Genomic DNA, 26,396 nt, shown 5'->3' on the forward strand with positions numbered 1-26,396 from the left:
TCAGCGGGTTAGCCAAGTGGACCGACCCCCGATGCTCTCTAAACACACTCCGATTTCCTGCCTCTCCCTATAGCACTCGGCCTGACATGCCAGTCCTCTCCACTTCCTAAGTGCCACCTTCCCCACTGCTGGAGGTGCAGTTCAAATGCCACTTCTTCAGCCAAGCTGCCCTGACCCACCCCTTCCCCCAGTGGGAGCGGAGCCTCCTTGGAGCTTTCACTTGCACCACCTACTCCAGGCTCCTTAAAGGTCACCAGGAAATGTGAATTGGATCCCGCTCTGCCTCAGACACAGACACTGAGACTTATGTCCAAGCGACACGTCAACAAGCATCTGCTGTGTTTCTTGAGACACCAGAGCACGCCAGGCCTTAACACGCCCCCCGCTGTTTTTACCTGGCCTAAGACAGGCGACGGCGAGGAGCCAGTGGCCGTGGCTGGGGTAAAGGCCGATCTCTGCCGTAACTGGCCAGCACTTGGCACAGTGAGAGAGGGCTGGGCTGCCCACGCGTCCCAGTTATCACTCTCTGCTTTCTCGTTGGTGCTCGTGGGCCACCTGGAAGGAAAAGCAGGCCACCATTAGTAGCAGGGACCGGCTGACACGCCAGCTTTACACTCACAGTAAATGCAAACCCAGAGCACGTGGGGGCTTTCAGAAGAGCAAGAACAAGGGGGAGCGGCGAGAGCACTGGACGGGCATGGGCGTCTGTGCCCGCCCTCAGGCAAGTGAGCAGAGTCGCTCTGAACTTGGATTTCCACATTGACCAGCTGGGGACCATGTTCTGCCTCTCTGGGTATATCGTGAGGGTTATAAAAATACTGGCATGGGAAACACATGCTAACTCAGGAGTAGCAGAGAAACACCCTCACGTGACCACCACTGTCAATGGTAATAACAATCAGCAAAAAAGAAGCAACACACCACCTCTGAAGCCACCAGTGTGGCGGCCACACCCCGTCTCTGGCACTCTCCCTCACACCACCAGTGCCCGGCCACATCCTGGACCTGGGGGTGGTTTTCATTGGCAGATGTTGGTAATTTTAAATGAACACATCTGTGTGAATGCAGATCTAAGTGCAGTTTGCTTTTTACATCACGAACAAATTTGAAAAGCAAAGTAATACTTTGGTCAGCCTGCATGCCCCGATTTTGGGATTGGAAAATAAGAAGCCTGAGATTCTGGCAGGTCGCGCTGCACACCATACATTTATGGAGGGAGGGGTCCACCCACTGAGCCACAGAGAAGCAGAATCCTGGGACACGTGGCATTTGTCTTCGATTTTAGCCTGAACATCAGTTTAGAAAGTTAAAACTTTTTGATCAAGAACGAGAGATGAAGGGAGAGTTCAACTTGGAATCCTGCCGAGGAAAGGCTACTTTTAAAGCACAGAGTAGCGAGGGCCTCTGGCAACACTTTCAACCTTTTATAAGGAAACCTAGTCTGGAAACCCTGCTGTTCCTCACACCCATCCCTCCACCTGCTCCTGCCCTTGGCTGGGACGCTCCTTTCTTTCCGCTGACCCACCTCATCTTTCTCCAGCTTTACGTTTTGATTCCCTGCCCTCAATTTGCTTCTTGTGCAAGATGATTACACTGGAAAAATAATTCAGAACATTTCAAGTCACTTTCCCTTGGACGCTAGTATAAACTGCTTTTAGACATGGCCTCCCAGATCACGGACCCAGAGAGTGACGGCGGTCACCTCTCCTCTCATTCCAGACCTCCACTTTCACACTGCTTCCTGCTGACCAAGGCCACATATGCACAGCTCCTCACTCCCCCGGTCATTTGTACAAGGCTGATGAAAGAAGCACACATTAAAGGAAACAGCTATCTCATCCCTAAACACATGACTGAATTCATGTCCTCTTTCTGTCCAGACAAACATGCAGGAAGGGGCTCTGAATATGTGCTGACTGATGTGGGTGTTGGGCAGTGTGAGGAAACTGGGTTTCTCCATTTCTTCCACAAAAATGAAAGATACAGACAAATTATGGAGCAAAACAAGGTATCAGGCTTTATTTTGTACCAGGGCGAAGCACTGAGGAGCAAGGATAGAGTTAAATCCAGTTCAGAGGAGGCAACCCAGCACTGGCAGCACATGGGCCAGCTCCTGACGCAGAGCAGAAACCCCAACTACAAAAACATGCAGAGGAAAAAAAATAAAGGTTATTAACTTGGGGTCTCACGAGTCATCAGAAACAGCATGCCTAACGTACGTGGAGCTGAAGTCGGCCCAGTTGTTGGGGGTCGTGGAGGGCTCAGAAGAGGTCACAGCCAGAGGAGCGGGGGTCTCGCGCAAAGCCAGCTTGGGTGCAGGGGTGGAGGCGGCGTCCGCCACAGGTTTCACTGGAGCAGGAACCTCATTTTCTGGGATTTTCTCGGCATAGTTTGCGGGGAACCAGCCTGTCTTGCCTTTTAACTCTCCTCCAAGCCATCCCGGTTCTCCAGTCTGGCTTTCGTCCACCTGCAGGAGATGATGGGGTTTAGTGGGAGCCGCACTAAACGAGCCCGTGAAGACACCCAGCCCGCCGCGCATCTAAGCTCCCGCCTCGGACTGCCGGCCTGCTGCCCTGCAGAGACGTTCCTCCCGCACATTCTGAGTCTAGGTGTCTGGGAAGAGCGCTCTAAACACTAACTCTGAAACAACAGTGGGGGCTGTAATTCAAGGCCTTATAACTCTGTGCTTTCTTGGGTTTTTTTTTTCTTCTTTTTCTAATAATAGCAGTTAAGATAAAGTGCCTAAGACTAAAGGCCCACGGCTTCAATAGTCAGAGCTATTCGAATTAACAGACAGACAGACTTCGTTACTTACGAAGTCATCATATTATTAAAAATAATCTGTCCTGGGTTTGTTACAAACAAAGGGTGTAATCAACATAAATTTAGTACTCTAAAGATCTCTAGTAACTAAGCAGTATTTATTCAGTGTCAGGACAAGAAAAGATTTTAAAAAACAAAACAGCCTCAGACGGTTTCTACAGCAAAGCAGGAAGCAAAGCTGAGGGCTGTGTTAGGTCATCAAAAACTCTAAGACACATGATGAGAAAATTGAGGAAGATTATTTACAACAATTTTATGAGGGTCCTATAGTGTTTCTGTGTATGTATTGAACTTTAATTTCACAAAGTACATGAGAATACGGAATTCTCCTGTTTAAAAATGTCACAGAGGCTGTGCCTTACACCAAGGTCTCCTAATGTTTCTATTTTATTTTTCTTCTGATGCAAAAGGCTCATTCAAATCACCAAAATGATTCTACTTATCTTGACAAGCTAGTCCCACTATTTTATGGGCAATGAGAGAATGATTTTGGAGCACAATTACATTTACAATTACAAAATCATTTTCATTACTATAAATTAAATAAGGGTTTATCAGAGACCTTATTTTTATTTCCCAATATGCTGGGAAAATGTCATGTTCCTAATCCATTCACATATTCAGGTTAAAAAAATAAACAAAAGCAAACATCTGTATTCATAGAGTAAGTACTATAGTATAAGGTTTATTTTGGCTTGTGGGAATCAAAAAATGCTTGGCATGGGGGTGGACATGGCCTACTATTGAATACAGTAAGCAGGGGACAATCCCTTGCTGTCCTACCATAGGGAAGCCTTATTGTCATGAAGAAAGCAGTTTTGAAAGCTGAGAATTCTCCAAAGAGGACTTCCCCGAGATAAAGTGCAACACTGCTCCCCGGGTTCTATTTCTGGCTTTGCAGTTCTGTTATTCCCGCTCACACTTCTATCAGATGTGAACACATTAGCCACTTTTCATTCAACTCCCCCACATTGTTTTGTTCTTACTTTACTTTTTCTGGGCAGCCCCAACTGTTCCCTAGATGAGCATTTAAGATGACATTTTCTTCCTTGGATCTTATTTTATGCTAGGCCTAAGTGGCCGGATGCCTGTCCTTCATTTATATTGTTGGTGATCTGGGGACACAATTTAACAGTTGCTTTGCACTGAAAACATGGTCACTTTCAGGCCAGGGGTAGTGAGGGCCACTACCACTCTCCCCTCCCTGACTCCCCGGAGATCCTACAGCTAAGCTTGGGGTCTTCAATTCAAAGGTGTTGTCAAGCAGGTGTGAGCTAGGAGCTTGCACCACACACCCAAAAACTCAGCCCAGAAGCTGCAAACATCAAGAGTGAGGCTCTGCTGTCAAATTGCCACTATTTAAACACTAGATCTACATTTATTCTCTGGTTGACAAAGGGCAGCTGAATCTCCTGGCACCTCAGCTGCTTTATCTATAAAATGGGAATAATGCATCGCGTAAAGACAGGGCTCAGTGTGGGAAGGTGATTTCGTTGTGCGCGAGCATCAGAGTGTATGGACACAGCATGTGTACCTGGTCTGTCGTTGGCCCAAACTGCGGGATGCAGCATGACTCACAGTCCCTGTCTCAGCAGTTGTTGTGATGAAACTGGAACAGTGCCCAGCAGAGAGGTGTCTCATGATAGACTTCACTAAGCCGCCTCTCTTGTACCAGCTATCACTTCTATGCTGTCGTCTCATCTGAGCTTTTGTCCTGTTCTAGAAGCCTGGTCTTTGCCTCACTTTAGGTAACAATCTCTGGTTCTCTGTATTCAGGGGTTGTCTGCTCTAGAAACTTGTCTGGTGCCTTAGGTCCTCTGGCTTCACCTTCTCACCAGTAGCAATCTCTCAGGAGCTGGAGTTCGATCCCAAACAGAGCCTACTGCTCTGTCTGAGTTACATCTTCTCACACGTCAGTTGCTTTTTTTAATGGATATCCTATGATCTGTCATTGCCCTGAGACACAGGGTCTTACCTGGTTAACAAGACTTTTGGTTGACACCTAGAATTGGATCTGAAGCCCTAAGGAATGTCTCAACCTATGGGCAGGTCCAGCTGACACCACAGTAACTGATTACACCCCCAGCCCTGCCCCCACCAGGACAGGATGCAGGCTGCACCTCTGCCAGGTGCTTGTTTATATATGAGGAAGGGAGAGGGCGCTACTTCAGCCTCTTATCTGTGCAAACAAGAGCTCCTCCCATGCTTCCCGACAATAGTGAAATCAGCATTTCACTTTTACCCAAGGAAATTCGCTGGTCAACTTTGACCAGACGATAGTCTCAGTGGGTTTGGTTTGGTCTTACAGAAACCCATTAATTTTAATAACTGAATAAACTAATTTTAAAGTTCAGAGGATACAATACAGATTCCTGCTTCACATTAAATGGACTACATAGTAAAAGCACTAGGTTCTCAAATGAAAATGAGAAAAATACTTCTGCTTAGATTTCAGAAACATTACCAAAATACCAATCTGACCATGCGAAAATATTATACCAGATTAGGACAGAACCAGGAAAGCTAGACACCAACCTCCCTGAAACGTGGCTGGCTGTCACATGGACTTTTACCTGTAGACTTTCTCTAAATACAGCACATTCACCTGTGGGGAGCTCTAAGTCTCAAATGTGTAAGTGTTGAAATATTAGGGACACTGGTTTTAACACGATTCTGTGTCACCATCCCCACTGCTTCACCTCGCAGCACCTGCGCCTCTCGGGGCATCTTCAGAGAGGGAAGCCCAAATCCTCTGCCACCCTCTTGGGAGTAGGGTCCCATCTAGTCTAGGAAGCTCAGCAATGACGCTGCACTAGGGACTGACACAGACACACGTGGCAGCGGTCAGGTTCAAGTGCCTGTAGCTGAAGCCTGATTCTACGCTGTCTCTCTAATGTCCACAAGCCTCCCGGCTCCCACCTCCCGGCTCCCACATGAGACAGCACTCATATTTCTAACACCTCTGGCCTGTCACAAAGAAGGAGCAGAAATGGCCTCTCCTCACCAGCCAGACGAAGAACCTAGACAACAAACAGGTTTAAACAGTGACTGACCCGCGAGCACGCACTGCTTCAGGCTGTGCTGGGAGCATGCTATGAGGTTTTCCCCCAAACTCCTGAATGAGGAGAGTAAAAGTTTTCTAAAGTTCAGACTTAGAAGCCGGCAAATTGTTCCCTTTCACTAGTGCAACAACTCAATTCTTGAGCTGTGCGTCCCTTGCTGAAGCAGCCACCTTGCGCAGGGACGCTGGCTGCTCCTGCTTTGCTCTCACCAACAGTGCTGCATGAACACCCATCACATACACCTGTGCATGTACATGTACACATATATTTGCGCCTATGTCTCTGGCCTCCCTAGTCTAGTGGAGGGAAATAACAGGATTTCTGGGTCAAAGAGAACAAGAATTTTAAATCTGAGGAGGCACTGCCAAACTGCCTTCCCAGTGGCTTAGCTAATGCATACAACCACACAGACCAAATATATTATATTCACGTTCTTGACAAAGCTTTGATAATATCCAAACTTTAAAACATGCTCGGGTGAGGAGAAAAGTGCTATCTCATTTTTTACCTTCTATTTTCCTGAGCACCAATGACATGAAGTGTCTTTTCATTTATTTTTTAAAATAATTTACTTCACTTGCAAATGTTTCTTCATAGCCTCAGCCAACTTTTCTAAGACTTGTGGCTTGTCTTCATAGTAACCTTTCATAGTCTTTATGCAACATGAATAGTAACCCTCTGTCTCATGCATTTTGCAATATAGAAATTTTAATTTTTTGTGTGTCGTCAAATCTGTCCATTTTGTTATCTACCACTTCCGGTTTTTAACAGAAAGACATTTCTTAGGCAGAAAATTTTTCCAAAACTCTCCTTCAAAAATATTTGTAGAATTTTATCTTTCAAATTTAACCTACTTGTGGCTGACTTCTGGCGATGGCCTGAGACAGAGAGCTGACATGGTAGCAGGACTCTCACAGAGCAGCCCCTCCACAATGCTGTTTTGTTCTTTCCTTTTTAAGCACAGCCTACTGTGCACGCTCAAAATATACTGTACTGCCATGACAACACCCAAAGATATGTGTACTTACACAGAATTAACATGATTTAAGAAAACAACACATGTAATAAAATGCAGATTCCTGACAGTTGCTCGGCACTTACCCATTCCCCTTTAACCTCCACCAGGAAAGCAAAGGTTTGAAAAGCAAGGCAAAATATATGTTTAATGAAATGTTTTATTCTTACAGCAGATCTCAACTCTATTCATCTAGTCCAGTCTAGTCTCCTGATCAGCCCTTCAATGGGAGGAAAAGTACTCAGTATCACTGTAATGAGACCAGTTTCCAAAATATAGCAACCTTGTTTCATTAAAAGATGGAGCATCTGAAACATTTCCTTATTGTAACATTTGGCAACATTTCCTTATCTTAATTTTCCCCACTTTGTGTTGCAACAAAATTCAGTTTCAAAAACATTACCATTGTTTTTTCACAATGTAACAAATGGCTTAGTGAAGCGCATCTATGGGAAGTCACACCTATTGCCATGCTTTAGATAGCCGCCGTGGGTGGGGCGTGCCTGCTGTGTGACAGGCCAGCCCTGTGAGGGAAGTAGCTTCAGGCCACTAGAAGCAGTCGCCTGGCACTGCCCTGCTGAGTTACCAGCAGTTCTGTCTGTAAGGAATGAACTAGCTGGCCCCAGGCACATCTCAGGCACTCAGCACTAGGCCCTCTGGCCTTTGGCCCTCATTTCTAGCCATGATAACCAGAGACAAAAACTAACAGAAAACAAGAGGAGAGGGGACTGAGCATATTTTGGCCCATTAAATATATTCTATAGAGAGAATATATTGTACATTCTATACAGAGATATGATGTCTGTGTGCAAGATGTATGAGTAAGGGCCCTGCAAAATGCCCTTTGTACTTCATCCTAGAACGAGACATGTCTGTCTTAATTCTTAGCTTTCTTAGTTCTTTTAAGGTTCTGAACCAATCCCACCTTAAAAAACAATGCTAACAACAACGCAAAGTTTGACCACCTCTAAAACTCCTAATATTCAGTTAATAACTAGATCTCTTAGAAAATAATTGAGGTCAATCACACTGCTTTATCCTTTCTTAAATTAGATACTGCAATTTTAGTTACATTTATAAGATTATATGTAATTAGTATTATAATTAAAAAAAACGCAGCCAAGCAAAATTCGGAGCAGTTTCAGCTGTCATTTACAGAGTGGGAACGCAGATGAACTGTATTTAATGCTTTACTTTTCACACAGTCTAAAACTTACACAAATTAAGAGTTTGGAAAAAGATGTTTTCACCCAGACATACAAAAGGTATCAATGGCAATTGTGGAAATGACGATAGAGTACTTTGCATTCAAAGCTATTTCGTACAGGACTGTGCACAGAGTAGAAGTAGTAATCTCGGCTCTAAGATTACTGGACATTTAGATTTACAAATATGCTTAGGCTGCGGTAACACATCTTCTCTAATAACTCCATTTTAAAGTGATATACCATATATTTTTAAATGCCATCTTCATTTAAATGGAAGGAGATTGAACCTCTATGTCAAAGACCCAGATGCTAGGTTATTTGATTATCTGACAAGTACAATAGTTTATCAACAGACATCACACTGTCACCAGAGTCTTTCTTACCATGACTATATCGCCGGGCTGAATGGTGATTTCGTCATGACTTCTGGACTCAAAGGGATACAACGCTCGGTAATACACCACTTTAACATTCTCCTGTGCAGAAAATGTAAGGGGGCCTTTTTCTGTGGACAAAAAAATTGGAGAAAAGGCACAAAAATGTTACATGTAACACAAATGTATGATCACAAGCCAAATACCGAACATCTCCTCTACTGCCTGCCCAACATTGAACTATTTCCATCCATTTAAGTGATTTCTGAAAAGCTTGCCTAATGCCCGAGAGGAGCCAGCGCTGACGCCGCCACTCAAATGCAGAGGTGACTGGAAGACTCTCCGGAACAGGGGTCATCGGATGTCAGCACTATGACCTGTCTCGGTCCCAGTTGCTGCCTCCTGACTCAGGCCCCAGCATCTGCAAAGCAGTGACCCCTCTCCCCACCCAGGGCATTGAGTCACAATGCAGCAGTTAGAACAGGACCCCAAATCTGAATCAGCAAGACTTGCTTGGGAAAAATGAGTCTAAAGACAAACCCTAGATGAGAGTATTTTAGCTTTTTCATGAAACAGTATTTTAAGAAATAAAGGTGAGCAGGGGCACTTTGAATTCTGGTTAACAACAAGTAGTCACGGCCCTGAGATGTTCTGCCCAATTGCAGCAAGTATTGTGACAGGTAGCTCTCTGTCTGACAAGCAGCGAGGGGAGGGCATTATCTTCATGTGGCCTGGGCTGGATGATGGGAGAAACGCCCCACCAAGAGATGGAAAGAAAAAAATCTGTATCTATTCCCCAGAGGAAGCATATAGATTTTAACTAAGTGCCTATGATCAAGTAATGGGAATGTTGTTTTCAGGTCAAAAACAAGTGTGACAACATTGTTTGCCCTGCTCTGGGCACACTCCCGTGTGGGCCTGATGCCTGGACCACCTGTGCCGCTTAATGCAAGGAGGGTGTAGGCAAATTGTGACTCACAGATCCACTGGGCAAACAGAAAGCAAATAAACCTTTATGGACTAGAGGGTTTCTTTTCTTCCTATATACCGTAGCACAGAAAACACAGTGATGACCAAATAAGTCAAATTGACACATTCTGTCATAGGAAGCAACAAGCAGCCATTCTGTTCAGCTGCACGTTATCTGCAGAGCAGTGCAATGTCACACAGCCACAGGAGAGGTTTAAAAAGACACTCTACTTTGCATCTGATATAAGTGATACCTTTTTTTAGCTATCTCAAAGTCTTTCCTTTCTCACTATTTAAAGAGGCAATTTATGATCAAAGGGCAAAGAACAGTCACACTTTTCAAAAGGTAAAAACCAGTTTGAGACAGTGCAGGCTGGAGACAGTGAATGTGACATCCATGTGGGCTCGGGGAGAAGCAGCCACATCCTGTGGCTATTCCCAGGAGGTGAGCTATTCCCAGGAAAATAACCAAGTGGGGAATTGGCAGGTGCCTTTGGCAGGGAAGTTTTGGGTCTCTCTGCAGACGAACCTACTGTTAATTCTGCAAAAGACCTCTGGATTCCTGGGTAATGGCGGCCTAAGAAGAAGAATTAAGCAGCTATCTAATTAGAGAAGGAACAGCTGCACTGCTCAAAAAAGACTGGCATTCTCTCCAGTGCTCCCGGAGCCAAGCTAGCACCTGATCGGATAAAGGCGCATCTCAAGGGGACCCAGAAGCCAAGTGAGTTATTTTCGAGAGTTCTTTTTTGGCTGCTCATACCTGTGGTGGGCCAGGGGGCTTGAACAGCCGGCTTCCCTGGCTCCTGATGTGGGTGGAAAAGCCGATTCAGCTTGTCTTGCATTTCCTGCTTGCCTTTCTCCTCACTGTCCTTCTTCTTGACGCTCTCCTCCCTCTTGAGTTTCTCCTCATCGTGGAGCTTTCGGGGACGCTGGTGTTCATTGTCCTGCTGCACGTGCTCAAGCCACTGCTTGTCCCTATCCTGGGCTCGTCTGTCAACAAAACGCTCGATTTCAGCCAGGAAGCAACGCCCGGTAACACTGCTACTGTGTCTTTCCTCACAAAGTCTCCGTGGAGCCAGGGGGCGCTAGACCTCAGGGATGGGGCCCTCGGCACCAAGGAAACAAGGGCTCTCAGGGCCCCCACGCAGAGGGAAATGAAGTTTTTCATGTATCTTATAAAGTGGTCATAAGAGTAACAAAAATACCTCTCAATTGAAAATTGGTAGATCAGCGCACAGTGCAAGTCGTGAAACACACAGGAAGGTGACAACCCGAAGAGAAGGCCCACCCAACACCGCGCATGAAATGTTGCTTCAGTAAGCCCATGACCATGCAGATCACTGAGGGAACACCACACCTCTGTGCACACATGAGTGCCCCAAACTGGGCGCAGGAGATTGTTCTGAACTCCTGAGTTAGTCACCACCTGCCAGTGACAGTTCCTCTTAAGTTTGACTGAATTCAACCCCTTTGCGTTGGCTTTTCAAAGCAGCTGACAGAGTTACCTGCAACTGGAGAAAACTAAGATGGCCTCCACCTGGAACCCTGAGGGAAAGACAGATGGGCCTCCCTGGTGGCCCAAGGGGTTAAGACGCCACCTGTGAAGCTGTCCACAGCCTCTGCAGCACAAGTTCGAGTCCAGGCCAGTCAGGGAGCTACCCAAATGGCACAACAGACCTCTCCTGACTCGCCTGCTGCTCCCCTCAGCAGTGTACTTCCTTCGATCTGCCTGTTCTGTTCCCCCCTGTCTCTGGTGAGTTCTCTCACACACACCACCTCCCACACACCTCTGGCCTGTACCCCCAGCTCTTGTATGCATAAATAAATAAATCTTTAAAAAAGAAATCTTTAAAAAAAAAAAAAAAGAAAGAAAGACTGGGGATGATTTTTCTCTTACTCATAACATTTTATAAAATCAGAAACACTCTAGCTGATCACACTTTGGATGAAACTAGTGTACAACAGTAAATGCTCCAGTGAGGACAGTAACTGGCCCCCCATCTACACTAACTACTTGAACCTTCACACCAGGTAGGTTAGTCCCATCATTACCCTCATAAGGTCACTTGGTGCATGCTGCCCAGAGCAGCAGCCCAGGCAGCCTGACTGTAAGCCGCACCCAGGTCAGTGCACAAGAACTTCTCCTGGCATGAAGACCCTGGCAAGGGCGCGTAACAGAAACAAATACAACACCTCTGCTCCATCTCAAAGCTAGGCGTTCGATTTCTGCTCTGTGTGAATGTGTAATGCTATTTGTTTTAGCTTACATCTTAAACATTTTACTTACAGTTTTCAAAACAAGAAAACATAAAAAACACGTTTTGGAGGGAGAGAGCTTTTAACTGCTTTGTATAACAACACAGCCAGAACAAAATTTGCCCAACATTTCCCACTGCTAAAGGTCACCACTTGTGAATGACTATGTCATTTCTGAAGCTAAATTCCGGGTACTATTTATCTGTAAAGCTGCATGCAGAAAAACTAACCTTTCTTAACTATGGTAGGTTGTGTTTGTGTCTCCTCTTCGGGGATATGAAAGTTCAGTGCAGTAGAGTGGGAATATTCAAAGCATTTTACAAACTTTGAAGATAAGATAAAGGGCGGAGTTAATGAATCAAACACCTCCAAGAAATGAATCCTTGGCACGTAATTCTAGTCCTACCCCCAATCAAATGAGAAAATAGTTCTCTAAATTGGTTTGAGATCCTTCCTACCCACCTACTGGCATGAAAAAACAAACAAACAAACAAACAAAAAAACCCACCAGCTTCAGGATACTATCCAGACCCACCAGAAAACATGCCTGGCTCGGGCAGATTACCAGCTCAGCCCCTATCACCAGCGACTTCCTCAAGCATTTCCTTCTTTATCTTTTTCATCTCATTTCAATAACCAAATTCCATAAGTTACACTGTATCATTGTATCATTGCTGACTTGGTCATTTTTGTCTCATGGCATTAAAACTAAATGAAATTCTAAAAGCAAATAGCCAATAATGAAATCAGACACACCAAAAGTCACAAAACACATTTCTACAATTCACTGCAGAGTTACAAGTAAACATTTAAAACCCCACAAACACAAGTAATTCAGACAAGAATGTGCTTGTCTCCCCAGCAGCAGCAAATGCTCTCCTTTTGTAGTCAAGTGTGATTTGCAGCTGACAAGAAGGTGGGGGAGGGGCACACAGTCAGTCCCCCAGAAACCCAGGGTGGGGAGCAAGCTGGGGCTCTAATCCAAGCCCTGCCACTGGCCACCACTGCTATTAAAAGGCTGTGAACTGGAAACGTATTCTGGTCATTGGCATGCAAATGAGTATAACAAGTGTCCCAATTTCCTTGTATAATTCCATTTATCCACATAGTAGCAGTTTGGGGGAGCTCTGGGAACTAACCAAAAACCTCAGGGGGTACTTACCTATGCAAAGATTTATTTACAACATGTGTTTGTACACCACCCCAACACACACACACACACACACACACACACACACCACTGAAAGCTCTTTCTGGTACTTGGAGAAGCCAGGCAAAAAATGGTAAAAACTCAAGTTTCCTTCCAGAGGGCCCCACAAGCCATTGACAAGACTCACCTTTGGGCTTCTTCTTTCTGTTTTTCCAGTTCTAGAATCTTCCGCTCTTGTTCTTTCCTTTTCAGTCGTTCAGCCTCTATGGACTTCTGTTTCTGGAGCTGCTGCTTATTATGTATTTCTCTTAGTTCCTGTAAATAATCAAGAAAACAGCTCCTGTCCAAGAGGTGATAGGCTTATCAACATGCAACACTTCCTCATGGGAAACATAAGCGCAGAGACAACATTTTGAAAAACGTTAATCTGGAAAATTCTACAACTCTGCATTTTGACATGACTAATCTCCATAGCCATTCAAGAGTGTGCTTTCGTAGCCTTGATGCATGCCACCATTTTCCATGATGTGCTTTTAAAGGAACTTCTAGCAAAGGGCATTTGAGCAGCCACACTCTTCAAGACTCAGCAATAACAAGAAACTTAACCAGTTTTAACACAGATCAACACCTGGAAAAAAGAATTCCATTTCTCATTCGCTTTCTCCCAGTCATAGCAAGGGAAGTAAAACTCAAACTTGTCAAAAAATTTAGCAGTATTGTTTTCCATAGTAATTTGAAATCAAGCATAAATAGTATTCTCTAATCAAATGAGTGGAAAATCTGGTTAATATTTTAGGTTTGATCTTTCAGAGAGAAATGGGAAAAAACAAGCCAATTCCTATAGTTACAAGGAATCTGCTCCCTTAGCTCGTTAGTAACTGCATGTGAAAAGGAAAACTGCAGTGGAGTGAGAGTCAATAGACTCTAATGTTCCAGGAGAGGGACCCAAAAGTGGGCCCCTCACAGACAGGGATGGGCTTACTCAGACATTTGTTCACCACCTGAGAACCTTTAAAAGTGAAAAAAACTCAGATTTGCCTTTTCTTCCTACTTTAAAATTTCATCTTCAAATGTATAAAATAGGTTCAGAAAGGATAATTTGCAGCAACCGAGTATAATTAGAAGTTACTAAACTAGGAACAAAGAAACCTGGATTCTAATTCCAGGTCCCTGACTCGGGCCTGAAGCTGAAGCGGAGTAGACAACTTTCAGGGTTTCTTTTAGAATTAAGATCTGTGAAATTCTTAGACAATGTTCATCACATAAATATGTGTTCTTTATTTCAGTGTCTCTTTTATTTAGGGTTTTATTCTTATCACAGGAATAAACCAAAAAGGTATATCCAGTAAGCAAAATAACTCTGAGCTGAAATTAAATGAAAAGGACTAAGAAATGAGAGAGGAGGGGTAACATTTCAGTTTGCTGTTCAGGAACATTATCATTTATTTTAAAAGTTCCTGCTTTGTGTTGTCATTTGTTAAAAAAATTCTTGCTTAACGTAGGGGTAGGGGAAGGAATGTATCTATAGACAGGGAATAGTCAAAGTAACTAACAACCAGTACTACTCATACTCACATTGGCCAGCTAGACAGATGCTGGCCATGATGTACCAAATGTGCCAGGGAGACCTGGGCACAAATGAAGATTTTTCATTTTACCAAAGAAATACACTCACTGCATGTTTCCTTTCTATACCAGGCTCTAACAGTGGTTGTTGATTGATAGATAAAAAAATTGATTACAAAAAACAAAGTCAAGACAGACGGAAGTAATGCTAGTAACATTGCAGGAGGGGCTACAAAATGAGAAGCAGGGCCTCCCCGGTGATGCAGCAGTTGAGTGTTGGGCTGCGAAGCTGCATGCAGACTTTGCAGCGCCGGTTCGATCCCCGGCCACTGGGCGAGGGTCCCACATGGTGCGCAGACCTCTGCTGCCGCCCGCTGCTCCCCTCAGCAGTGTACTTCTTTATCAGTCTGCCTGTTCTGCTCCCTGCTCTGGCTCTGGTGAATTCTCTCACCCTCCCACGCTTTTGACTGTACCCAGTGCTTGTATAAATAAATAAATAAATCTTAAAAAAAAAAAAAAAAAAAGGATCTACAGGAAAAACTCCAGCTAATGACAATTTTATAAATAATTATTAAAAGTAATATATGCAATAAGATTTAAAATGTTTAAAGCACTTAATTTTTGAGCACCACAGCATTACAGGACAGGCTAGCTCTGCCTCTCTGGGAACTACCTAAGTGAGCCGCAGCTTCAAGTACCTCCAAGGCAGGGAGCTTGCAGAAGCCATGAAATAACAGATCTCACATTAGGTAACAGAAGGCTCTGGCATCTTATGATCCAGATGTGGAGACTGCAAAGCCTTTCTATTATTTCCTTCATCTAAGTCAAAGACTGCTGAGATACACAATCAATGGCAAGAAAATCAAGATGCTGTACAGAAACAGGCCTTCCAAGTCTTCCTCAGACTTAAAATGGCATGAATCAAAATAAGCAGAAACTTTATTTTTTCTAAGCTAATAAACTTAAAACACAAACAAAACTGAACTTCTGAGAAGGCAATCTATACAATGTAAGAAACATATGCCCCAATCTAGTTAAAGACTTGCCTACAGAGGCTCTAATAGAGGCTGTGGAGACCGAAGCTCTCTCCCCTGCAAGCAGAGGGCTGCTTTGCTTTTCTTTTTAACATGTTTAAGAAACTCAAGTACAATCACAACTATAGTAGTCTTTTCATTTTAACAGGGCAAGCATTTGTAAGGTGACAAATCTGGTGTCATTACATTCTTTAAGCTGGAAATGAAAGGACTATTTGGAGAAGGCGCGAAGAAAACATCACTTCATGAACTGTCTTATCTTTCCCTGGTGATCAGTCTGACCCTGCAAATTCTATTAAATCTTGTCACAGCTAAGATAATAACTGAAGGAGAAATAGGGAATTACTAAGAATCACGTGTCAGTTTTTTATTCTTTAGGAAGACCTAAAACTAACTTTTTTCCCTAAAATCAGTAACTATACTCACATATTTATTGTCTGGGTATTTGTCTGGCAATATGGCATTGGCACAACTTTTGTTGCCTTTTCTTCTATTCAAGGGTATGATGTTTTGCATTAGGTAGAATGCACAATAACTTAGTATTATTTCCCACAAAATATAACAACTTTCATAATAAACAGTATACATGCATGCAAGAAGGCTCAGTCACATATTAAAAATTATAGGAAAAATAAAACTACTATAAAATGTGTAGTGTATATAAAATAAAGATTTTTATCATCAATAATATTTACAGAATTTGAATACATAGCAGAATTCCCAAACTGGGTATAATAGGAATAAACTCTGGCTCCATATAGTAGGAAACTGCATGCAAACTGGGCTGTCAGGCGTAGAGCTTTTATTTGATTTTCAAAAAACATATCTTATGAACCACAATAAGGAAATGATTGGTAAATAAAGATTCTGTCTTATATTAGTTAAGATACATGAAAATCAATTTGCTTTTAACTTTCTTCCTTTATCAAGAGGGAAAGTCACTTATTTCCCCCTAAAGAATTAAGATATTTGTACCAGAAAACATCTTTGGACATCTATGGCAAACAGCCAAAGTATTTCAAAAGCAATATGATTGACAAATTGAATTCTCAAGAAGATCCAATAATTTCTGCCTTGAGAAAGTGCTCACGCTCAAGTTTACTAAAGACAGCTCTTCAGCTGTGAAAGGGACACAGAATCACTGGGTTTAAAAACTGTTTTTCCTTTATTTGGTCCTAGAGACACTCAAAAATATATGCATTACATGAGGTACATTACTTGCAATATAGAAGCATTCCTCTGAACAGTATGTATGGGATGCTTTTCATAAATACTTCACTGCATAGAGGCTTGTGAAGAGCGAAACATTAATTAGTAAGAGGAGCCCTAGTAATAAAGGCTTAAGAACTAGCAGTTAACTAGGAAATTCATTGCTAATTTGGTCATTTAACCTTTTGGGTTTCTGCCTCAAGTGGTCTCGTGTGAAAGAGAAACAAAAACAAACACACCTGGATTAATGACTTGAGATTTGTGAACTCAACATTATAAATCAAAATAAAACTGTTTAGAATAAATCTCCTATATCTGTAATAACCCTCATGCTATTTGTGTTAATTGACCTCATAGGAAATTGATGTAGGTACTAGCATCAGAAATTTTAGGTGTTCATTTGTCTAAACCTAACACCTATAGAAGTCAAAAGTAGAAATGTTTCTATAAATAAACATTACTTTACTGCTCACCCAGGGATATTACGTAGCACACAGTATCAGTATTTTTAAAAGGCCTTTTGGGTCTTAAAATAGAGAAACTTATCCCAATTAACAATTTGTGAAGCAGATTGAAAGCTTTTAAAGAAATCAATCAACAACAAACTCCCTGAGGATAGAGATATTTGTTCCTGCATAGAAAAATTTGAAAAATAACTACCACACAACACAGAAATTGTACCAACATCAAGGTAAACTGATGTGCTGTTGCATTAAAAGTGGAAGAGCATAAAAAATGTATCAATGGGGCTATTTAAATTCTGAGAAGAGGTATACCCATGTTTAAAGACATCCAAATATTACTTCTACATATGATGCCAATATTGAGCCAAATAGTAAGCCCACTCCCCGGGACACTGATGGTAGTCAATGTCCTAAGTGCCCTGGGAGAGTCAAAGAGGAGAAAGAAAGAGCAGGAAGGAGAGGGAGAGAATACACAACATCTGTTAACTATTTTGAGTCTTGGGAGTGAACAGAAAATATTGTTCTACATACAAGGAATCGGTAAACTTTCCACAATCACAAGCACATTGAGTGAGAGTGAGAATTTCATTACTTCTGTGCAGGAGTGGTCTTTTCAAAAGGATCATGCAGCTAAAATTAGAAATTAATCTTGAACAAAATAAGGCAGAAAACCAGGAAAGAGCCAAACATGATCCAACTTAATTTGACAAGGCAACGCTGTTATTAGGATTCATACTGATTTCTCTTGCTGCCTCAGTGTCTCCTCTTTCTGGGTCTTTCTCTTCCCTTCATTGTTCCCCTTAGCATGCTTTCCCCCCTGACTTCTCATTCTGCTCTGTGCTGCTTTCTCCAGCTCTTTTCTTTTTTTTCTCCTGGTTGCTAAACATTCTGCCTTTCACTGCTTTCATAATGAATGAGCCTGCCATGAAAGGCAGGGTCTGAAACCAAGAACAGCAAAGCCGTAGTTGAAGCTGACAACCTCGGCACACTCATTTCCACACAATTCAGTTCACAGGAGCGATTTTTAGGACAGGTATCGTTTAGGGGCAGAATTTATGTTTCTAATAGCCCTTTGTATCTAATTTAAGAAGCTTGGATTTCCCAAGTATATTAAGAATATCATTCTTATTTCTGAATTAGTACTAAATACTCAAGTTTTTCTAAGAAATAGATTATGTACCCTTTTGAAACAGCCCTGACTTTCACACGATGGAAATATGCAGATATCTGGAGCCATAGATCCAAATGACAGTGTTGTCTTTCAAAGTTTTCTGGCCAAGTGGCAAACACAATGGTTTTTATAAAGAAAGACAACCGACCACACACACTACCTTAACCAGCCTGCAGTTCAGAGCTCCACACACAGTTTGTCACGAGGAATGATTGATTCCTACCCCATGGTTTATAACTAATGATTATTAACTTTTACACAGAAGGCATAGCACCTCAGGGCCAACACCAGCTTAGACAGAGCACTCATCCACACGGGGGGACAGCAGCACGGACTGAAGCCACATCATCCTTCTTTATCTGAGAGAGAGGGGCACGATCGAGGTGGGGCATGGAGCCTTTAGAAAGAAGTCTAAGGGAATGGTGCAGCCCAGGAGACTTGCAGGTACTACCACAGCCTCCTCCACTGCCACCGATGGGAAGAAAGAAATGCTCAATATTATGCCATGCACGTGAGGACTTGTCAGTCACGCTGACTAGAGAGGGACAGACAGGCCTTGCCTGGCAACAGGAAATGTGACATCTAGCCTCTTGGCAAACAGTGGAGCCCTGAGAACTCCAAGCTGTACTGAATCATAGTGCTGCTGCTCTGAATCATAGTGAAAACACTAAAACATGGGGTGCTAGGCTGTCAGCATTTCCCTACATTAACTGCTTACATTGCCAAGGGCCAGGGAGTCAGGCACTACTCTCCAGAAAGCCCTTCTCAGAAATGCTAACGACATGTGTTAGAATCAAATTTGACACAAGAAGTAAACACTCGGGCCTCCCTGGTGGTGCAGGAGGTTGAGCGCCACACTATGAAGCTGTCCACAGCCTCTGCAGAGCGGGTTCGATCCCGGCCAGCCGGTGAGAATGCCACATGGCAAAGCAGACCTCTCCTGCCGCCCGCTGCTCCCCTCAGCAGTGTATTTCATCAGTCTGCCAGTTCTGTTCCCCGCTCTGTCTCTGGTGAATCCTCCCACCCTCCCACGTATCTGGCCTGTACCCCAGTTCTTGTATAAATAATAAATTTTTTTTAAAGTAAACACTCTATGTAAGAAAAACAATGATCTTTGCACCCTTTGATACCACAAAAAAATGCCGAGTGTTGATTTTACTATGAAATAAGGTAAAAAGGGAAAGCCATAGATAGTAATTTTAAATTGGGGTTTCTAGAAGATGAATACAAAATTACTGATTTCTTAGCAGGAGAAAATATTTGTTGCAGATAAAAGCAGAAAACTTTGGAAAACAAGTCAGAGCTACTGAATTACAGTCAGAAGTATTAATTCATGTTAGCAGTAATTACTAATAGAGTCAATTATTCAGGTCAAATCACTGGTTGAATATTTCATTTGGTCATCAAAAAGCTAAGACTAACTTTCTATCAAAAGTCAGCATAAATACAAAGGCTGCCAACCGGGGAATTTCAGCACAAGAGTTTCAATATCTCAGGGTGCCACTGTTTCCCCTTTCTCCCATCCTCTCCTAGTAAAGTTTATTTACTATAGTGAGGTAAAGAGTCCTGCCTGTTTCCTTTCTCAAGTACTTTTTGATTTGGGATGATAAATTAGAAAAAGGAAGACACCTATGTGCTGGGGTCATTTTTGGGATATCATGTCCATGGGGTACATGTCTATTTAAATCCACGGGAAAGCAGCCTTTTCTGGAAGAAAGAATGAGCTCTCAAGGTAAACACCAACACCCCAGAGACCTGAATCCGGAGCCATTTAACAACACATGACCTTAATTAAAAAGTGCCTTATGGCTTTAATATATTGCCATCCATAGGAAACAAATATCTGTCAATCTGACTGAAGAAGTAACTTGGTCCCTCTTTAAATAATGACTTGAGAATTTACATTATTGTTTATCAGATCTTGGGTAGGGAGGCAAGAGTTCGATTCTTCCTGAAGTAAGGAAAAATACAGAGACCCTCCAAAGAAGAGTGATTGTAGACTAGAGAGTACAAATGACTAAATCATACACTATATATTTTCAAAATAAAGGAAAATGATAAGACATACCTAGTCTCTAAACTCTTCTTTGTTCCAGAAACTAAAAACACTTAGACTTCCAGGTCTGTCTTCTACCTCAGAATCTGGGCTAAGGCAGGGAGCCATTATTCTGTGCATGACCCTGTTTTACATCTAAGGAACTAGACATGATTGGACTGTGAAATCAAAATGAATGTAACTTATTGCAAGTAATTTTGCACCAAAATAATGTGAGAATTGATTTTTGCTAAACGTAATCCTCATTTATAGAGTCCATCATTGAATATAGATGTAATGGTCTGGTCAACTAACAAATTTAAATTTGTACCCCACAAGGCCATTAGAATAATGAGTAAATAATACTCTCTTTTTCTAGGTGAAAAGTCAACATGGATATAAAATCTGTTAAGTCCTAATTTCTTTCCTATATGGTCCAGCTGGTCTCATTTTGGGAGAGGGGGTGCATAGGATTTAGCAAACTCACACCATCAGATTGGACTGCGGGCGAATGGACAACACTCCATGCCCAGCAAGACAGGAGCAGTGTTTGCATTGCAGTATGGGTGCCATGGAGCCACTGCAATGTCAAGAGAGGCATGATGAAATTGGAAGGGTCCTTGGGTCTATCTTACCATACAAAATTTTCAGTCATTAATGAACACATGTGCTAAAGTTAGAAAGAAAACTTTTATGTTCCCAGTGTGCCCACAAAGGTAGGCAGGTGACAGTCAAGATCTAAATCCTAAGTCTGGGGCCTCCCCGGTGGCGCAGCGGTTGAGCACTGGGTTGCGAGGCTGCCCGCAGCCTCTGCGGCGCCGGTCCCATCCCCAGCTGCTCCCCGGCCACCAGAGGAGGGTCCCACGCCCGCTGCGCCCCTCAGCAGTGTCCTTCGGTCCTTCTGACTGTTCTGCCCCCCCACCCCCGCTCTGGCTCTGGTGAATTCTCTCACCCTCCGGCGCTTCTGACTGTACCCAGTGCATGTATAAATAAATAAATAAATCTTTTTTAAAAATAAATTAAAAAAAAATAAATCATAAGTCTGCCTTGGAATTATCTCAAATTATAAATCTTTCAGTTCTTCAATTAATGTTGTCTGTGTTTGTATGCCCAGTTTTGAGAAGTTATTAGAAATAACAAGCATAAGGCAACATAATGAACTTGTAACTTTAATGAGTAACTCAATGACTAAGTCCTAACAATACAACTACACTGGCTTGTGGTTTTTTAACTCTCTGCATTAACTTAAATTTAAATAATGGATAATTTATTTGAATTTAATAACAGAAAACCAAAATTAAAATTAGAACAGAAATGTTCTTATTTAAAAATAAGTATATCTGGAAAAAGCACTGATGGAAAAAAGAGGCAAAAGTAGGCTTTGTCTAAGCATCTCTCTAACATGAATGAAACAGCTGATTTAAGCAACTGATTCAACAGCTAGGTGACTGATGCCACACTTTTAGGGTGTTCTCTTTAGCAATGGCAATAGCAAATTCAATAACCAAAATAATCCATAACTGCCTTGGCATTAGTCAAAAATCACCCAGTAGAGTATCATTTTCTAATATGTGATGCTTGTTCTGGAAATTAAATTTCTAGAAAAAGGAATGTTAAGATTAAGGCAGAAATCTGGACTACTGCCTGGCTTCAGAAGATTCCTGAGTAGTTTCTATTCCAAGAGACTACTTAAAAAAAACAGTGTAAACTTGCAACAGTGTCATAGTCTTTTTGCTTGAAATAGTGACAAGTCACAATGAAGAGTTTATGTGAGCATTTTTATTGTGCTTATTGCAGACAAGAGAATTCACAGCTGTACTTGCAATGCTTACATACCACATATCACATGCATACACATACAGAACACACATACAGTGCACACAAACACACACACACATACACACACAATGTAATCATGAAAACAAATGAAGAAAAACACTAAGTTGGCTCAAATAATATTTCCCCTAAGAGTATTTTCCTGGAATTGTGAGAAAAGTTCATCACCTACTACTCAAAAAAAACCAGCACAAATACCTCAAACTCAGACGTCTAGACAATTTGGCCTAGAATCTCAATTCAAAGGACAACTAAAAATCTGAAATATGCTTTCTAATTTTTTCCTGTTTTTAGTAGTAAAGAAGGAGGTTTTTACTTTTTCCTAGTGTCAAAAGCTAAATTGGCCTAGATCCATTATAAAGGATTCTAAGTTGGAAGTTGGAAAAGAAAAATGAATATTTGGGAAAGTGTAAAATCCCCTTGCTTGTAAGAACATAGATTAAAACTGCAGTATCTACTTGAACTTAAAGTTGTCACCTAAATCATTTGTGACAGGAAATGAAATGTTCACATTCTGGCCTTGTTATAGGATAAGAGTGAACATTCTTAAGATGATAAAATTGTGAAGCTAAATCCTAAGTCCCGGAGCAGAAGAGGCTGTGATCCAACTACTTTTCCACTCCAAAGAGCTCTGGCCTTTTCCTGAATTTTCTCCTGTGTGACAAAACCATATACCATTTCTGTCATGGAGACAAAAGACAATACTCCATTAATCAAGAGAAAAAATCTTAATGTGAGGTAACAAGATAAAGCTCTATAATCAAAGCACAATCTTGAAGGTAAGAAGCGGCAGAAATATTCTTGGCATTAGAAGAGAAAACGATTCCTTTTTGGTAGTGTTCCCAGAATGTAAGAAGGATGAAGCTTTTGGAGGCCTGCTGTTGGGGTCCAACTTGTGGTTATCAACAGACAAAAGGATGGAAAAGCGTAACAACAGAATTTGAGTTTTAGGTAGCTACCACGTTGGGGCCACTCGCTCAGCCCCAGTGTATAGATGCCAGATACAATCTCACATTTTAAAGGAGAACAAGGCATATTAGATTACAGTGTTCATCTATAAATGGGAAAGCTTTCACAAAGGCTGACAAACGAATATAATAAAATTGTGTTCTTATAGGAACATAGATTAAAACTGCAGTATCTACTTGAACTTAAAGTTGTCACCTAAATCATTTGTGACAGGAAATGAAATGTTCACATTCTGGCCTTATTACAGGATAAGAGTGAACATTCTTAAGACGATAAAATTGTGAAGCTAAATCCTAAGTCCCAAGTATTGACTAACCCATCTAGCCAGTTAGAAAAACGAAAGGGTAGGGCACACATGGAGGCACACACAGAATGGTTACCTTCAGCTGGTTATTGAAAATATCAATCTCTTGCAGTTTTGATCGAGTTTCTTTTTCAACTTCATCCAGTTGATCTCGTAGCTGTTGCCGAGCTAGTTCTTTTGCTTCTAAGGCTCTTTTGAGTGTAAGAAGTGAATCTCCTATTTAAAAACAAATAAACAAACAAGGGGGAAAAAAACTACTGCGAGATAAGAAAAACAAAGTGGCAGGAAGGAAAATTGGCTTTTACAGTTTTTGTTTTACTTATAGAAAGTCTTGCCAGTCAAAAAAGGACAACTTGAAAAATAAAACACCTACTGTGCAGGCTGTTTTGCTGAACTTGTTTCAACTGGTCATTGAGTATCTGCTTTTCTGGAATAAGTCTTCCAAGCATTTGCTGAGACTCCTAAGGGGAAAAGGAGGGAAACGATAATGAATGACCGAGGGCAAAAACTACCCCATCCAGATTCAAGGCCAAGCAGACAAAAGTCATTTTTCTGGGCCCTCACAAACTTCTAACCTTACCTCTAATCCTCTGCAGGAAAACTACACTGAATTGCTAGTGGGGACAGCTATTTCTTGAGAAGGAATTAGCTGTGTGCCCAAATGCTTATCTTTCAGATAAGAATCTTCACTTTTTATCTTGGTTTCAGGATGGATGCTTGATTCTTGTTGAATGAATAAATAAATGAAATAAATAAGAGAAAACACATAGTCTTAAAAGCTTTCCAGGGACTTATGTGCTCACCTGTAATTGCTGCTGCAGATGGGTGATCTCAGCAATTCTCAGCTCCCTAGATTTGTTTGTGCTCTCAATTTCTTGCCTTTGGGTGGTCAGGCGACATCTGATATCTTGAAGTTTCCCCTCTAGTTGATGCTTTTTATCATTCTTTAATAAATGAAAGATAAGAGATATTACCATTTGTAAGGCTCAATGTTAATGTATTCACAAAGCATAATCAAACTTTACTCACTAGAGCTTCTAATTCAAATTCCAAAGTCTTTTTCTTTGCTTTCAGTACAACTATGTCCTCTTGTTCTTTATTCCTTTGATTTAGGAGTTCTTGTCTTCTATTCCGTTCCCATTCAAGTTGTCGTTGCCTTTCTAGTTCTCGCTTTGCAGCCTGGGACATATAAAGAGATGATTAATTTTTCAGTTATTACACAATGTAATGTGTCTTAATCAACATAACATCTAATAAGTCTTTCTCTTAGGCTTAAGTTATCATCATTAATATTATAAGAAGTTACAATACAGAGCAACAAAAAGCTTTTTTATACAAATACAGTATTCCTTCCATAAGAACAGGACATATTTTAAAAGGCTATCTTATTTACATGAGATGAGAACTGACAGATTGCTTCACCATTTGAATTTGATTCTTTTATGCTTTTAAGAATGCTTGAAGTGCTAAATAAAACTGCTCCTTCATTTTTATTCTTAGAGAGCAAGGAAAATTTCTTTAATCCACTATAATCAAACCAACCCCCCCCAAAAAAATACACAAACAAAAAAAGTTTTCTTTCATCAAAAGAGTAATTATAATTTCATCCATCAAATAAGAAATTACTTATCTTTAAAAGTTTATGACCCAATCTTTCTAATCATTCATTTCAATTTTGCCATAAAAGGTTCTATGATTTCTCTGGCAATGTGAGGTCTTTTCAAAGTTGACAATGATGTCAAGAAGTCAAGTACTTGTTGGCACACCTAAAATTCTTTATTGTACTGCAATTGCTTCTCCTTGGCTTGGTCTCCGACTACACTGTAAGGCCTTCTGGAAGGCAGGTGGAGTAGCAACTCACCACCATATCTCCAGGAACTATCGATGCCTGGCATGTGGTAAGCTATTAAATAATTCCAAATAAATCAATATTTTTTATTTTAAAACACCCAAAGAAGGGAAGGTTGATTAATATTTTGGTTGTTCATTCTGAAAATTAAAATCGTGTTAGTATCTGTGTGTCTGTCTGAATAAAAGGCATTTGTGGCTACAAGTATTCTCAAGCAATCATCAGAAAATTAAACCCAAGTATTACTTTTTATAAAGAAAAATGCCCCATTTTTAAGATATACTTCACGAAAAATGAGAACCATGGCATTGCTATGAAAGTTCATAGCAACTTTGTTCATAATAGCCCAAGAGTGAAATAACCCACATGTCCACCATCTGATTAATGACAAAGTGTGGTATATCATCAAAAGAAGGAGTATGTATTGAGTCATGCTACAATAGGGATGAACCTTAAAAATATGCTGAGTGACAGTCAGACACGAAAGGTCACATAATGTATGATTTCAGTCATGCAAAACATCCAGAATAGGCAAGCCTACAGAGATAGAAAGTAAATTAATGGTTGTTAGGGGTTAGGAAGGAGGGAATAATTGTTGCATAAGGAGTTTATTTTGGGGTCTTGAAAATCTTCCATCATTAGTGGTGATAGGTGCACAATTTGTGAATATACTACAACTACTGCTACTACTGAACTGTAAGAAGAAAAATATATTCTGAATAATTCTGAAGATAGTTAGAGGGGCAGGATCACATGCACCAATTATGGGGTTGCTCCACAGCTGCACACCTCTCTCCTCTCAATTTCTTTCCTCCTCTCCTCTTCTCTCTGACGTTCGAGTTCCCGCTGCTTTTCCAGCTGCTTCTCCAACTCCAGTTGTCTTTTGCGCTCTTGTTCCTGGCGCTCTCGTTCTTTCCGTTCCTGCTCTGCCCGCTCGAGCTGTGCCAAGCGCTCCTGCTCTTTGCGTTGCTGCTCCAAGAGAGCTTGTCTTCGCTTCTCCAGCTCCAGATTGCCACGCTCAAAATTCTCACGCTTCTTATCTTCAAATGTTACTTGACAACAAGAAACCGAATAATTATGAAAAATCAGGATTTTCAACAAA

At 41.6% G+C, this 26,396-nt stretch overlaps 1 protein-coding gene across 10 annotated transcripts in view; it reads right to left on the reverse strand.

Moving 5' to 3' along the window:
* ITSN1 (intersectin 1) overlaps positions 1-26,396 on the reverse strand; it is a 177,139-nt gene that overhangs the window by 56,437 nt on the left and 94,306 nt on the right. For all 10 annotated transcript variants that reach the window (XM_054700299.1, XM_054700298.1, XM_054700300.1 and 7 more), the window contains 10 exons: positions 26,084-26,346; positions 24,475-24,624; positions 24,249-24,389; positions 23,819-23,906; positions 23,522-23,661; positions 13,045-13,172; positions 10,212-10,441; positions 8,492-8,613; positions 2,220-2,467; positions 396-555 (listed from right to left, as the gene is read on the reverse strand). In XM_054700299.1, the coding sequence (XP_054556274.1) occupies positions 396-555; positions 2,220-2,467; positions 8,492-8,613; positions 10,212-10,441; positions 13,045-13,172; positions 23,522-23,661; positions 23,819-23,906; positions 24,249-24,389; positions 24,475-24,624; positions 26,084-26,346 (1,670 nt within the window). The remainder of the gene's footprint in view (positions 1-395; positions 556-2,219; positions 2,468-8,491; positions 8,614-10,211; positions 10,442-13,044; positions 13,173-23,521; positions 23,662-23,818; positions 23,907-24,248; positions 24,390-24,474; positions 24,625-26,083; positions 26,347-26,396) is intronic.

Source organism: Talpa occidentalis, unplaced genomic scaffold (assembly GCF_014898055.3).
Source record: "Talpa occidentalis isolate TD23 unplaced genomic scaffold, MPIMG_talOcc4v2.1 talOcc4.4, whole genome shotgun sequence".
In the NCBI taxonomy this organism is placed as follows: domain Eukaryota; kingdom Metazoa; phylum Chordata; class Mammalia; order Eulipotyphla; family Talpidae; genus Talpa; species Talpa occidentalis.